The sequence below is a fragment of the Dermacentor albipictus genome, chromosome 9 (assembly GCF_038994185.2).
Source record: "Dermacentor albipictus isolate Rhodes 1998 colony chromosome 9, USDA_Dalb.pri_finalv2, whole genome shotgun sequence".
NCBI lineage: Eukaryota > Metazoa > Arthropoda > Arachnida > Ixodida > Ixodidae > Dermacentor > Dermacentor albipictus.
This window is the reverse complement of record NC_091829.1, coordinates 66349978-66366536: the sequence shown is the minus strand read 5'-3', so window position 1 is coordinate 66366536 and position 16559 is coordinate 66349978. Positions and strand designations below refer to the sequence as shown.

Below are 16559 nucleotides of genomic sequence, written 5' to 3'. Positions count from 1 at the left end.
ACATTTCGTTCGAGGCTGAGAGCGGAGCGTTCTACGCCATAGTGAAAGTCGTTTGTTTTCGATGAGAGGGGGCGGGACTGTCACCAGCGCCTTCCCTGTCCAGTTCGGGTCAGTCACCTTGAAGACATACGGCCGACACCGCTTCCAGAAGTGGCTGGTCGTGCGGTGCTGCCGACCGAGGACTTCCGGTGTCGGTGTCCCGGCTACCGGAGTGTGGCCTTAGCTTCGGCGTGCGGCAACTGTTTTTTTTTTATTTCTTTACTCTGTTTCTTTCTCGCCGTCTCTCTCTCTTGCGTTTGGCGAGTTGTGCGCGCTCGCTTCTAGGAGTGTTTATGGTGGCCTGTGCTTCTGTGTCGCGTGCTCATGTGTGAGTGGCCGCACCCACGGAGGATGATGTTTTCGAGGGTTGGTTGTCGACTTAAGTGTCCCGACCTGCTGCCTGGTACTTGTTGCGATCGCTTTACACTCACCCCCCCCCCCCCCTTTCTTTCAACCCCTCCCGAAAATCGTGTTATTCTTTGTTCAGTTCGTACCTTAGCTTTTGTTGTCTTGTTCGATAACCTTTCCGAACATGTTCCAACCGCATTTGTTTCCAACCCAAACGAGCCCGAATGGAGGTAATGTGTTTGTGTAATATGCCGTCTGCTAGCAGGGAAAGAGAGATAAAAAACCTACACTCCCCCCCCTTTCTTTCAACCCCTCCCGAAAATCGTGTTATTCTTTGTTCAGTTCGTACCTTAGCTTTTGTTGTCTTGTTCGATAACCTTTCTGAACATTTTCCAACCGCATTTGTTTCCCAAACGAGCCCGAATGGAGGTAATGTGTTTGTGTAATATGCCGTCTGCTAGCAGGGAAAGAGAGATAAAAAACGCAGTTTCGCCCGTAAGGCGGAGCATCGACTGCGATGCGATAGCAAATTAGTAGACACTTATATACGAAGTAAGGATAGTAGATGTATTGGCTGTATCGAGTTGTAAACATTCGCTTGCTAACTATATTAACACGCACGTTGTCACACACGCACAGGTAAACATGAACACCTCTCACTCGATGGCCGCGGAAACCCGCTGTCAACACGCTAGAGGGAAGAAGTGCGGCAGCAGCGAGCGAATCGACCTTCGCGCTGTGTCTCGCTTCAACGCGAACTAAGCGTCGAAAGCGCAGCGCATACGAAGCTACGAGCATACGGCGCACTTGGTCCACATCGCATATCGCTTTCCAGATTTGGACGCCTGCGCGCCGCGCCGTACGGAGCAGCCGCCAAAGTAGGACCCCCCCCCCCCCTCGCCGGTGCCTCCCGCGCGACGGAAGACGGCGCGCTTTCTCCCCGCTTTCCTCTTTTGCGGGTGCGAGATTGAATTGCGATCGTCGCAACTTTTCACTCGCACATACAGCATACGGCGCTCGGCGTTATCGCCCTTGGACTTTATATGGAACATCATGGCGACGTCGGCAGCAAGAATGCGCCTGGAATGCCCACATGATTCCTATCGCAATAAAAACATGAGTTATGGATATTGCAGACGACGGCACCTTTAGTACGCGGCACATTTCCGGGGATTCGTATGAAAAAAATAAGCCAAGTTGTGCTTTACGTGCTAAAACCAGGGTATGATTATCAGGCACGTCGTGGTGTAGGCCTCCGGTTTAATTTTGGCCACCTCGAGTAGGACTCGGGCGTTTTTTGTGCATTTCGCCCCCGCCGAAATGCGACCGTAATATTGATCTCGCACCCTCGGGCTTAGCAGCGCAACGCCAAAGCCACGACGTCATCACGGTAGGTGACTGGTACATGTATTTCGACTCGAGCGGCGCTTCCGTGGTTCGTTGTGATCGGGCGTCTTCTTTAACGATGCGGCGTTGCTTTGCGACGTTTTTGATACGTCCTTCCTTGTTAGACACCATCGTTTATGAGGATATCTCCTATAAGTTGGGAGTTAGCTGATAGTTCGGCTTGTGAAAACACCAACGACCGAACAGTCCTTCAACCGGACTGATGCTGTTTCAATCACACAGCGCGAGCCACGTGGCCACGCTCCGCGGAATGCCAGTGCAGCGAGCCCGACCGTGCGTCGAAGCCATCGTGCGCAGGCCCAGTGGCGCTTGGGGACGTGGCTACGCGTCGTCCACTGCACTGTGCATCACCGCGACACAAGCTTGCATGTCCAAACAACGTAGCAGACGATACGAAACCACGCTTTGCTCCGATGCGCGGCCGAACGTTCGGTATGGTCGAGATGGTGCCGCCTCTTGATCAGTCGTTGGTCATTCTTTTTTATTGCGACAGGCAGTCATATGGATACTCCAGAGCAGGTACTCTGTAAGAGTCCACCTCGTGGACATGTCCATTTCGTCTGCTGCCGAAGTGCAGACTGGCTGCGGCACCTGGTTGCCGCGGACGCGCAGCCCAGCCGATCAGAACTTGTACAGTAGACGAAATGGACATGTCCACTAGGTGGACTCTTACACAGTACCTCCCCAGGTGAGTTTTCTTCGCCGTCGGCGACCTGTGAAGTTCGGTATAAAGTCCGAGTGCGATAAGGTCGAGCCCCGCACGCTACGGGTGCGAAGGGGAGCCGAGAAGGATGGTGGCTTTATGCTCACCGTCCTTCCGCGGGCCAGTGTTGGTCACGTGTTCAAGTGCGCGCAAGCAAGGTCTGTGTTTGTGTAGGTGGGTGGGGGGGAGGAGGATAGGTAAGGTTCAGCGCATGCTAATCTATTAATCGCCCGTCACCGCGTTTCCTCCTCTAGTCCGGCCGTGGCTTGCGAATGGCTGTCCGCGCGGCTGAGTGCCGTTTATTGGAGGTAACCTGCGGCTGGTAAAAAACGTTCTACAAGTCGTGGTGATAGGTAGCTTGGTGTGCGCTGCCTTCCCCCGTGCCTACTGCTGGAGGTCGTGTAATCTCAACTTTCGTATAGAGGCGCCGACCGGAAAGAAAGCAGGAGACGCCTCCCCTCTCTTTGCGCTCGTCAAGCCAGCGTTGCGACAGCGCGTGTTCGCGGTCATCGAGTGATATCTGGTCGTGTTTGCCTGTGCGCCGAGTGACACCGTGTTCGTTTATCTAATTAGTAAGCGAATGTTTACTGCAATTTGTACGGCCGATAAAACTGCGAACCTTACTTTTACGTGCAGGCATTGAACGCCTCGCTATCGATGCTTCGCCTTTTGGCCGGAACTGCGACTTATTTTGTTCCCTCGCAAATTGGGTACCTTTTCTTTTTTCACCTCTTCTCTCCGCTTCCAGCGCTGCTGATGCCTTCATCCGGTCGAATGTCTCGCCGCGGCGGGATGAAGGCGACAACTCGTCGGTTGAAAGGCCGGAAGCCCCCGGTAAGCACATTGTCAGTGATAGATAATAAATGATGATGATGATTTTGAATAAATGACTTGTCGCCGGAAGGTTGTTTTCCGGATGCTGCGGTAAAGGGGAGTATTTAGATGAAATTTACCTTGGGGCCAACTTCGGCTCCCCTATTCGATCGCTTGTGAAATGCCCTTACTGAGGACCGTTGATCCTATTTGAATGATTGTGGTCGCATTTCGCAGCGGAAGCAAAAGCCTTAATCCTATGGCAAGCAGAATTTCGCTTCAGTGCCCTTTTTTTTTTGTTGCAAATGTTTTTGAACGTTTGTAAACTGAAAAACGAAAAATAGATAAAGCATAGAGTTTACAACTTTGAACCTTTGAAGCATAAAAAGTGATCTTGCTTCTGTAAACTGCAAGTGTTAGACCTTCTGAAGCGGAGAAAAGTGATATATTAGTCCACAGGTTACATGCAATTGTATTGTTTACAGGAGTTTATCTAAAGTCATATGCACAAATTATTGGCATATATTGCAAAGCAGTTTATCGCATTTAAATGTTGTTCAAATAAATATTGTTTACAGTGTCGTGATATTATTATTATTATTATTATTATTATTATTATTATTATTATTATTATTATGTTAGAGCTACGCGTCAATCTTTTTCCTTTATTTCCTTTCTTTTTATTCGTTTATCCGTAAACGAGCAGCGTTGATGTCGCTTCGCCGCACAATCCGGATGCGCAAGGTGAAGCAAGCTTCGAAGGGTCCGCGATCTTGCACCATTTTTTTATTCCATTTTCCCCCCCCCCCCCCCCGTAACCGATCGCGAACGCTTTCAAGTTAGGCCAGTCTTTTTGGAAACCTGAATTGCTGTGGTTCCATGTCGCCCTTTGGATCATCAGCGCGGCTTTTGAGTAAGAAGGCCAACAGATGAGACTTTTGGCAGGTCTTGCTGCCTAACCTCGATGCCCTTAATATCTCCATAATCGAGATGGTTTATGAAATTTGAAGGGCGCATAGAAACGCACTCTGAAGACAGCAAGAAACCGATCCTGATTATGCTGCCATGAGCATTGCGAGTCAAATAATGTTCCACTGCATACAACAGGGAGTGTATAATGTCAAGCCGTGCGCAAATAGTAATTTCTTTGGCTCGGTTGAAAGTGAATCCTCTTGGGCCAGAAGGAGCAGTGAATTCAATACCGAATATTTACTGTATACTTCTCGCATAATGAACAACTTTCTTTTTTCATCATTAATGGAAAACGATGTTCTTGTCCTTGTGTCTCTGTCAGCAAGTTTCAGTCATTGCAGTTTACGTTAGGAAGCATGCTTTTTAAAAGCACAAATGGATCATTAGGAGCAAGTGAGCAGTCTGTTTACACACTGTGGATTCTTTGAAGCACGCAGGCATTCACATTATCAAAATCAAGTTATAACGACAATGTGATGGGCCCGTTAGTATCTGCATATACCTTCAAGACAAAGCTGAAAACGTGCATTAACTGCAGCAGTGGCAGCTTGAGAACACAGTTCTCTAGTCACCGTGTGTCTTCCTTGGTTATCATTCATCTGGAAATTCGAACAAAAGTTAACTTCTGCAATGTAATTAATTAATAAGTTTAATTGGAATAATTAGCATTCCCTGGGCAACATTGCCTTTTTATTGTTCTCATTGGCCCTTGAGGACGCCTTGTGATCAGCGTCAAAGTCCTTGGAATCGGAGCTCATAAAATTCTTTTGAATATCTGCACTGTTACAAACAATTTTGTTGCCATGTATGTCATGTCAAAAAACAAGAGTCTCGAGCAACACTGACAGTTGATAAGCTGTCCATAATAGTTGATGAGCTCTGTTGCGTCATCTATCCCATAAAATAAAACTTGCCATAAAATTTTAGTTTAGCCAATTTCTGAGTATAGGTGGCGCAACCCATTCACACATGTTTCACATTCATGAATTATCTCGGGCATGGCTAGGGGTGTGGATCAGCAGCTGGACAACTGTACCTGGGCGCGGCACCTAAAGGGTGAAGATGAATGCACACCAACTTGACCAGCCTTCAGTTTCATTAATGAGTATTTTGCAAGTGAAGACAGGGTCGTGTCTAATTGTTCAGATGAAAAAGCTCTTCTTCTTTACTACCAACCCTATTTTATTGCAAGTCCACCATTCACAATCTTCTAACAATCTTGTTCTTTCCTTTTCTTTTCATGGCTGACTAGTGGTGGAGAAGCCTACGTCAGATGTGTAAGTGGTACATTACTTATTAATGAAACTTTAACTTTTTTTGTGTGTGTCTGCAATTTTATGGGGATCTGATCTTTTCTTGTTAATTAACGGGTTTTCTCGTACCTTTAGTCACTTGGGTACTAAGCTCATTCGGCCACTTGGTTGTAGCTGTAGTGACTCCACAGTCTGTGTAATAGTTTGGAAGAATTATTCATCATCACCATTGATTACTAATATGCCCCAAGTGCTTCAGACAAAGCATTGCATGGTTATGTCTATAGTTCTCTCAACAGATTTGTACGGTAAAAGATGGAAATAGTAATTCATTCGCACTTATAATGAGAAAATGCGTGAGGAAGACTACAGTAGGGGTGGATTACCTGAAATTTAGGGCTAGGCCAACTTGAAATTTGGGAGTGGGCCAACTTGAAATTTGGATGGTGGCTTAACTAACTGAAATTTGAGGTTGGGCCAACTGTAATTTGGGGGTGTGCTTCCGCACACTTAGACAACTCCATTGTAGTTCCTGCATACTTTTTTGCAGGGGGGGGGGGAGTTCTCGAAGATACGACATGCGTGTTAGAATCAAGTGCAAAAGCCAAACTGGAATGGGTGGTGTGTGCAACCTGCCTCTCACTCTTAATCTCATTTCCCAATCTCGAAAGACATACTTTGCCATGTTACGGCCGTCGGGAGCTCCTTTGAATGGCGAAAGTTTGTCATCATTGGACACCACCTTTAGCTGGCATCCGAATCACACCTCCAGAAGCCTCACAGTTTTAAGATTTCTCTTAAGTGTGCACGAACTACTATTTCCATCTCTTGCTGTGAAAATCTGTCGAGAGAACAGTGAAGAGTGTTGCATTTTTTTTTATTGTACAAAAATTAGTGCGTGTTTTACAATCAAGGGCAATTTATTCATTTTCTGGCCATGAAAAATTGGGTACGACAGTCAAGGGTGCATTAGAATAAAGTGAATAGGAAAAAGCATACAGTGCTGTTAACTCTAGCGTAAGAAACCCTCTCTACACAACATGCTATAAGGTCCCTTCTCAGATAAGCTTGCGGGCTTTGGAATTATAATTAACACGGCGGCCGCATTTCGATGGGGGCGAAATGCGAAAACACCCGTGTACTTAGATTTAGGTGCATGTTAAAGAACCCCAGGTGGTCGAAATTTCCGCACTCCCCCACTACGGCATGCCTCATAATCGGAAAGTGGTTTTGGCACGTAAAACCCCATAATTTAATTTTTTTAATTTTAATTAAAAAATAGTCAATTCTGTTGAAAGTATGGGAAATCGCACGGCAGTATTTATCATCAGTGATAATCTTGGCCTCAGCAGCATCTCAGCAATGAAGGCAAATTTGCAGCTACCTTTGCTGCGCCACCAAAGACACTGCCTTCATCATCAAAAGTTATTTCGCATCTGCTATAAGTGCACTGGCATTAACAGAGTAAAATATACTTTACGAACACACTACATCCCTCAACGACAAGACCATCGCTTGAGAGTTTACGAAATTATATCTGCAACCAATTTACTACAGTATTTCTTTTTCTGTTTTATTTTCCATGTATGACTTTCCTGTGGAACTTGCCTCCTGAAGAGGTTGTGATTATTGAACATAATTCAGTGTATGAAAGTTGAATCTCATGTATGTAAGGATGGAAACATATTGTAACCTTGTTCTTTTCTTTTTCCTGCTTCATATTTTAATTCGGTGGTTCTGTATTGCTGCATTTCAGTAATGCTGTGTCTTTAAAGACAGCATTTTCATTTTCACCACAAAAAATTGTCGTGTTGCTTTGCGTCTCCCCGTGCACTGCAGTATCGTTCTACAGAGCTGTTATAGATATAAACACATCTCAACCGTTCTAGTGATCTTGCGGCAAACGTGGTATTCTGCAATTAATGATTAAATTGTAGTGAGGAGTATTGGTATGAGGAATATTGGTACCATAATAAATAAAATAATATTTTATCGAACTCTGCTCAGGAATGAAAGCTTCAGGTACACTTCCATTCTTGCCTGTGTGGGAAGGAATTTTTAACTGCCATCTGGCTCTGTAAACACGCTGACAGACGGTGGGCACCATTAGAGCTATTCTAAATGCGTCAAAAGAGAGCAGAGTTATTGGTCCCACGGGCGTTTTCCTTACTATATTAACCATGGTTGTGAGGAGAAGTCACTTGGGCTTACAGGAGCCAGGCAGGGCTGTACACGAGCTGCGTAAGTGCACGTCCAAACCATTCTATCATGGACAATCAAGCATGCTTGTTTGCAGGTGGAGCTTATTTGTCACTGAACGAGCAGAAAGATAAAAACGGACCAATTTTGGCAGCAGAAGTCTGGGCATTGAGGGGTTGAAGGCGTGGCCAGGAGGTGGCACCAGTGCTCTTATAAAAAAAAAAAAAGAAGCAGGGAAGGGATAAGGACACGATTGTCAGAGGCATAGGTAACTTCAGAAGACAAAGCCGAAATAGGCAGAATGCTAGATTATGAATTGGCAACACGTATGGCTCACACAGGCCAGGTGGCTATTTGTCTTCACTCCGATTCGAAGGGGATGCCGTTAGTGATTGTCAGCATCATAATTGTTTGGCTGTTGCTTAGTGGCAGCTTGTCTGCAGTGCGTGGCTGCTTTTTGAGCCACCTGATCGTACTTGCCGAGTGGAAGCATGAGTGGCGTGTGGAACCCCAATGCACAACTCTGCTCATTTTGGGATCGCATGTGGTTACTCTAGGCACTGTGAGAGACGGTTGCCTCAATATTTTGTCACAGAAAAACAGCTTAAGAAAGAAAAATCTCTTGCACCATGTTTGGTTTGTGCAAACAGCGTCCAGCATGCGTACTTGTCTATGCTAAGCTCAGCGTACTGAAAGCGGGTTTTGTGTTTGGGCACAGCGTCGAGCAGGCTAAAGGAACTGACCTGGACCTGCCCAAGGGGGCGATGTCTCAAGTGGTGAACTCACTGCGGGAACGGCTGCGGCAGCTGGAGGAACAGAACCGAGCTGTGACGAAGTGCCTCATTTGTATGGTGAGTAGTGCAGCCAAGTCAGACCAAGTTGCGAGGGGCTTAGCCCTTAAACTGCCACCTCCGTGGGTTATTCAGGGACCTGCCTTCTTTGTACACCCTCTGCTTACCCGAAGTAGGTAGTCATTTTCACTTTAAACCTCCTTCAGCCAAAAGTTACAATGGACTTTCAATAAATGTGTCGAAGTTAGAGAATTCTATTCTAAGGTGCTCCGAATGCATTGAAAGAAAGTCGAAGTGGTAGGATGGTCTTCCGTGCATTTTCTTGTGAGTGCTCTTAATTTCAAAGCGATTAAATATTAATTTAGCATGCAGTCAGTCACGTCGCATTTTTCTTTTGCAAAAATAATTGGATCATCTGCTCAAAGCACATGCACAGATATGCTATAGAAACCTTGTATTGACACTGTGGTCATAAAGTTTTAATCTTTTTTTTAATTACCTTGCTCCATGTTAGCTGCCGCAACACATCCGTGCTACGTGGCAAAGCGCATGAATGTTGCGAAAGCGGTTTTAGCATTGTGTCCGATTGTACCGTGCAGGCAGTTTTGTCCCCAGTTTTCTTGAAAAGAAAAGGGTGTGCGTTATAATCGAGTAATTATAGCAATCGGACATTGTGAGCTACGGTTATTGCTTGAAAATCTTCCCAGGGCAGCTGAAAATGGACGTTTGGAGATGATGTGTGTTCAACGCATTCTCACTGTCCCCTAAGCTCCACTGAGACAGGTGCTGCCACTAAAGGAGTTGCTATTGGGGTCACCATGGGGTGCAGGCACTTGCATGCTAAGTGGTCAAGTTTTAATTACCCGGTGAAGGACAATTTCAGAATCGAAATAAAGGAAGTTTGGGGCCATAGAAATGCATGGTCACCAGCCAGTACATTAAGCTGAGATCGAATGAACTAAATAACCAAATTAGCCATAGTCGAACTAAAAGAAGGGCACTGTGTTTTCGAAGTAAAGTTTTTAAGATATCTGGACAGCAGCAAGAAACTTTTCGAGGTAAGAGGTGAAAAAAACAGGAGTTGTCACCATGACACCATGGTGATACCATGTTGTGTTACGACAAGTGAGGAAGGGTACGAAGTGTAAGCTGGTGAAAACATGCGCAACATCATGAAGAATCTGTGAGCACTCCTTGTCCAGTCCTGCTTTGAAGGTGTTTTTCTTACTTGGTCAGTGTCATCTGTGGGGCATTCGCACACTCATCGCTGTTTTTATTCAGAGGAGGAGGCTTCTGGTATTCCATGTGCAATTTTGTCGCAGCTATTACGGCTGACATCAGGTGCACTGGATTCTGGGCTATACCCACATGGTTTGCAGTCAGAGCATGGAAACATGTAGCATTGTCAATTGGCATGCCAACTTCCAAGATACTGCAAAGCTGGAGGCTGCAAAGGGACTGGTGTGGATTTGTCTGCTTTGACAATTGTTTACAAATTTGGCAAGCTGGAGAAAGGAGGAACACGTTAGGAATACGAAAAAAGCATCTGTGCTTGAACTTTCTTCTTATTCATGCTGATGTGCTGTCCTTTTTTGCATCTTGTGCAGTAAATAACACTCGTTAAAATGAACCAACTAGCTCATCAAGATGTTCCACTTCTGTGCTTTGGCTGTGAATTACAATCATGACCTGGCTGCGTCGGTTTAGCTGGGTGAAACTACAATGGAAGCTTTAGATGAATACTAGACTTCTATCTAAAAACAAGCGTGTAGAAAAGGAGCACACCTATATATTCTGTCTTTTCTGAATGGTATGTGAATCAGAAGCTTAATTTTGTTCTGCTTAAAATACACATACCATATTTTTTCATGTACAACCCGCCACCACGTATAACCTGCACTCCCAATTACTACAGCCCGGATGAAAAAAATATCCGCGAGTATAATATGCAGAAATAACTCGCATACAAAAATGCTTAAATCTTAGGAAGAACCGTCTCCTTTGGCGGATGCACGGCTCATCCACGTTGTACCTTTGGCCAGCGACTCTGGTCATCCATTCTTCGACGATGCTGACAAAGCTGGATTCACACGCCGTATGATATTGCAAACGAATCACTCAAGTGATAAGTGATGGGAATTGGATCACTTCGCAGCTAGCATTCACATAACAGTGAATGACAGCCTGGACGGAGCAGCCTTCGCATGGGCAACGTCGATGGAGCAAACACAACCAAGTCGAAGATCACAATGGTGATTTGGCTCACCGTCGTATCACGAAGCGCTTCACGCAGACCGAGGAAGCGCCGTGGGAACCGGTGGCATAAGGGCCGGCGCCATGCGCGCGCAATTCGCCAACTACTTAACGCAAAATGTCGACCCTTAAAGCGAAGGGGAATGTGCTACCGTGAAGGAGGGGAACCGGGAACCTCAACACATAGGAATGGGAAGATGGTAAGGTTTTAGGAGATAACAAAGATTCGAATGACGGAGAACCTTGCCTTGAGGAGTTCCTTTACAGCAGCACAGCATCAGTGGTGCGATTTTAAGGACAGATGCTGAACTCCCATCTGAGGTGTCAAATTTGTTACTGCAGTGTATACAAGACGTAAAAAAAAAAAAAATGCTGATGGTGGTTTGCAGGCCATAGGGGTGCGGAGGATCCATGCATTATTTAGATATGTGCCACCAAGGCCGAGCATGTGACCATTGGCATTTGATGTAAGAATGGGTGCTTTGTGCTTAAGAAGCTAAAATCACTGTTCGAAAAAGCAAAAATGTAGAAACTTGAAGCATGGTGAGCATTGAACATTGTGCCTTGTAATTGGCAAGAACTTTCGTGTAAGGCATGTGATACTTCCACAAAGGTTAAGAAAGCAATGGCTTGAGTTATGGTACAGTAAAACCTTGTTACTACGTAGTTGACAGGGAACATGGATCATGTACACACTAAGCGATGTACGAATTAACTAACAATGGCAGATGAGCGGCTATAGACTTGCCGGTCAAAGAAAAAATGTGTTCGACCGCACATGGAGCCAAGTTTTATTCGTGAGCAGGCAGCCAAAAATCCATGATATTCACTTGCCGCCACGGTGGCCTAGCAGCAATAATGGCATCTTCAAACTCGGCAAGGCCATGAGCCAGTTTCTCCATCAGGCCCCACATCTCTGCGAACGCCCTCATGGCGGTCAATGCACTAGCCGCATCTGGTACAGAAGGGCCATCACCCACGTCATCATCCATGACGATGGCGTGGAAGTGCTAGAAGCTATAGGAGTAGCAAACACGCCAGGGCTACCATGTTTTGACGTCATTGTCGGTGGCAATTGCAGTCTGGGAAAGGTCCGTGTGGTGCTATTTCACTATCTGTGGCCTGCGCGCGCAACATTTCGCCGATTCTATGCTAGTGTATGCCAGAGAATGTAGTAAGAATACTACGCACTAACCGTTTGGCATGATTTAAATGACTGCAGCTTAAGTGGTCAGCCAATACATTAGGTTCAATGGCACCAGGGTTGGAGTTGTAGCGACTATGTTTCAACCGGAATTACTTATTAAGCAGGTATGTATTAACGAGGTTCCACTGTACCCCCTATCATGGTTACGCTATTATCTCTAACCATCCATGTGCTTTTGCCGCTTTAAAGGGACGCTAAATTGAAAAATGATTTGATCTGTGTCAATAAATTACCGTTCTGGAATACCAAAAAAAGAAAGCGCCCCTACTGTGAGGATAGGCTTGGTAATTCAAAAAAAAAACACTAGCATGAAAGTACAGTGGTGACACTACCTTGACGTCCCCACTCTATTTTACCATGACGTCATAAATTTTGAAGGCATCTGCTTGGACGTAACTAAATATTTATCGGTAAAGATGGACTACATTTGTATTCTAAAAGAGTCAAACAATTAACTTAGCAAAGTTCAAATGCCTTTACAGCTCCACAACACACTAAACATGAAAAAGAACAATACTTTGAAATATGCGACGTCATGCTGACGTACTGGTGCCGAGATTGTATCGTGAAACTTAAAAAAGATAATTAAAAATATATATCAGTGTAAACTGTTGTAATAGTTCTCTGTTGCATTCCTTTATTGACTTACAAAGCATGCTAGACGACTGCATGTTGTACTAATGACCATTGAAACGACTTTCATGTTTACAGGACCCTTACGAAAAGCCTGTGGTGTCCGTTGTTTGCTGGCATGTTCACTGCCAAGAGTGCTGGCTCAAGACACTGGTAAGCCATCCTGCTGCTCCATGTTGGAGAACCAAGGGCCGTGCACGTTTTCGGAGTTGTAGAAACTACCGCACACTTGCTACGCAACACATGTACGGAGTGTTTTAATTTGTTGCTAATGTTGATCTCAAAATGCTGCACTTGGTGCCCCCATCTTTGTCCTCGTGTCATGACAGAGCAAAACCTCCTGACGTGCAGCAGTAAGGCTAACCTAACCTAACCTAGCGTAACCTAACCTAGGACTGTGCTCATAGAGAAATAAGCAAGAATGCTGCATGCATTTCTTTTGGCGGCACTCGCTTGTGGCGCCCACAGTGATCGCAGAAACACAGTGAGCTGGTGCATCATGATATCACAACGCATCTGAACAGGTGATAAACGTCATGTCAATACTCTAAGCCGAGGTTGTGGCAAGAGATGCGCAAGAAAGAAGTTTCTCTAAAAACCCGAGCACACGCAGTTCACACCGTGCAAAGTACATCCATTTAAGCCTTGATGTTACAACTGCGATACAACAAAATTCTCGCTATAGCAAAGTATCTTACTTTTAATCATTTCTTGTCCATAGAAAACCATGTATCTTGAACCATAACGAAGTGTTTTATACACGATTTCAGTGTAATAAAATGTCACTGCTGCCGCGATGAAGTACCCGAGACAATAAATAGCAACGTCTGCAGATGAAGAAGGTCGAATGGTTTAATTAACACGCCGCTGTTCTGTAAATGCACCTCTCAAATCGTGCACCGCGCCACCAAGAGCGACTGCTGAAGCGTAGCAGCATCATGTTCCGTATAAAGTCCAAGTGCGATAAGATCTTATCATGCCCCATTTGCTGTATGCTTTAGGTGCGAGTAAAAGCATGCGAAGGTGAGCTAGGAAGGAGGTTGGCTTGACGAGTACCATGTTCTCGCACAAGCAGGAAGAAAAAGGGGGAGGGTAGCGAGCTCGTGGTAAGTGCGCATAATAAGGAAGTAGGAGGCAGGTTGGCGCACATCCCACTGTGAGCAACGCTATCAGCTGCGGGGGCAGAGTGGACGCAAAAGTGTGGCTGGCTTCGCTTTGTACTGCCGATCTGAAGAGAACGTCAACACAGCATGAAACTGTGTCTTTTGTCGCCAACTCTTAAATTTGACAATTTAAATTTTTATTTCCTGTTTAAATTTGCTTTTTCAAATGTCACATAATTCGGAAAGCTTTGCAACCCTTTCTGTGTGAGATAAATTCGTTCGATAAAAGATTGAATATTAGCGTAACTAAACTTTGATATAATAAAGCAAATTGCTGGCTTTACAGACTCCGTTATAAATCAGGACTCGACCGTACGTCCACAGCAAGCAAGTGGCGTTATACAGGAGTTGTGCCAGAGCACTATGTTTGCCCAACTGAATCTTATGTGATTACCTCTGTGCACTGGCTATAGCAGTATTAGGAAACTGATGAAAACACAGCCAAAATTACTTAGAAGTAGCATGCTTTATTGACGATCATTGCGGGAGACACGATTTGCACCTGTTCAGTGGCATGCGTAATGCAACTTCTTGTGTGGTGCAGCTAAAGGAATTTTTGTTTGCCACAGCTTACCACAGAAAAAAAACGAAGAAAGCACATGTCACTGTAACTGCTTCGCACAGTCATCAGCACCACACCTGTCGGCCACGGTTGGCACCAATGGTAAAGAGTTCTCACCTCTGCAGATCCATGGCAAGATCACGCGGCCTCCCACCCCACCTTTTTCCGTCCGTGTAAATGTGCCTGCAGCTGGGGTTCAGCACGCTAGTCACACAATACTTTCAAGCCCACCATGTAAATCCGAAGCTATTCTTGTGACGGGTCCTCGAATCTACGAAAAATGACCGTATGGTGTTATGCATGGATAGCGGCTGAGAACATTGGTCATCCCGTACACTCGCTTTCTTTGGCGAGGTAGTGTGTCGGCTTTCTGAGGCTCGTGCAACCGCTGTGAACAGATTTGCTTAGATTTGGCACGAACTGCACTAAATCTTCGCTCCGCCCCACGGTTCAAAGTGTCACCCGCAGCTAGACAACAGTATCGCGAAAAGTGCTGGCAGCGGGGAGAGAATGCTTCGTCTGCCTCTCGCTCCGACGAGTCTCCGAAACTCGAGATCATGCAAGCTCCAATACTAAACGTGCAGGTAGACAAGGCGCATGACGCCACGCCCACTCCTTGCTCATGCGGCAAATGCGCACCCGTGCCAAAGCGGCCGTGATGTGGGGGCGCATTAGAATTGGGCGAATACTGCCAAATGAATTAGCGGTGCGTTCGGCATCTTATTCAGCATCTTGTTTAATTCTAGCCGCTTGATAATTCGACATTTCACCAGTCGCCATTTCGACATGGTCAAAACCCTGTCGAGTCTGCTGAAATAGATTGAATTATCTAGCGGGTCGAGTGTAGGATGTGAACCATAACAGAAGCCGACTGTAGCAGAGGCCATATTTCTTTTTTGCCTGGCATCGAGCTATAGATGGGAGTTGTCACAATAACGATTACAGCTGTTAACAGGGGCACTGACATTCTACTTTTATTGCCTTCTATTCAGTTTCTTAATTTCCTGTTATTTATGTTTACCTTTTGATTGCAGGGTGCAAAGAAGCTGTGTCCCCAGTGCAATTCCATCACTAGTGCCAGTGACCTGCGAAGGATCTACCTTTGATGTGTGTGCGTGTGATAACCGATTGTTTGCAGCTTAAGGAATTTTTACTGGACCTATGGCGTCTACTTGGTGTACAATTTATGGCTGGCAGAGTGGTTTTTTTTACCCCCCCAAAAAACATGCACTTGTGAGAAACAAACAAAAAATCTATTAAAGGTAGTGTGAACGCCTTGCTGTGAAAGGCACCAGTCTGTAAAAAGAAAACTAATTTACTGCTTGTTACATTTTTAAGATCATTTTTATTATTATTTTTTTATGGCAGGAAGCTACTCCTGCGTCTTCACCGACATATATGTGTATTACTTGTGAAGGGCAAGAGACCCTTGTGTCATTTTTTGACACTATGTGATTCATGTTTATAGTTCATGTGTTAAATATTCACCTCGTTAGTTTGTTCATTTATCATGAGTGCACTAGTGTGAATTGAGTCAGCAGTGATGATTGAAGTGCATTAAGCAAGCAGAGCTGTCAGAATGGACTTCACAAAGTTCCCTTAGAATCTTTCCCTTGTACATCACATTGAATGCAGTTGAAAGCATAATTCATAGCTCCAAACGCACAAAGTATGTGTTTTAAAGAGCTCTCAGGTGTGAGCAACTGTAAATAAAGGTACATGTATATGTTTGACATATTTCTGCATCGTACTTTTATGTCCTGGGACAGATGTGCCACATACAAGTGGCTATCTGTTCGGTGGCATTGATGACCATTCATCTCAAACATGATTCGTGCACTGTGGTCACAGCCTAGTTAAAAAGCGTCTGCTTTTTCAGCTCATTGGACACTTTGCATGGAACCTGCTGTTCCATAGAAACTTTGTTTCCAGACGAAGTGTCCATAGGACACATGGAGTCCTTGTAACCTTGCGTATCCACAGGAAACACTTTTGCTACGCTATGCTCAGAAATTGAAAGACCTAGGTTATAGAATATAAAGACATACTGAGGTAAACTGTAGAATGTAACAAAGAACTGATATAAGTGCCAAAGATGATGCTGTCACATTCATTTCAACAACATTGTGTGGTCATTGTGTGCAAATGAGTACGGATGTAAGGTATTGAAAGGGAAGAGTTGAATATATACAAGATTAGCATAGGTAAGCGCCCAA

The 16559-nt window shown here is 45.1% G+C and overlaps 1 protein-coding gene across 2 annotated transcripts in view; it reads left to right on the top strand.

Annotated features, from left to right (window-relative positions):
- Positions 1-16076, top strand: part of LOC139050091 (E3 ubiquitin-protein ligase Rnf220-like) — a 74088-nt gene extending 58012 nt beyond the window's left edge. For both annotated transcript variants that reach the window (XM_070526295.1, XM_070526294.1), the window contains exons 8-12: positions 3246-3331; positions 5535-5559; positions 8453-8585; positions 12697-12771; positions 15378-16076. In XM_070526295.1, coding sequence (XP_070382396.1) covers positions 3246-3331; positions 5535-5559; positions 8453-8585; positions 12697-12771; positions 15378-15449 — 391 coding nt within the window. In that variant the 3' untranslated portion in view covers positions 15450-16076. The remainder of the gene's footprint in view (positions 1-3245; positions 3332-5534; positions 5560-8452; positions 8586-12696; positions 12772-15377) is intronic.
- Positions 16077-16559: the final 483 nt, after the last annotated feature.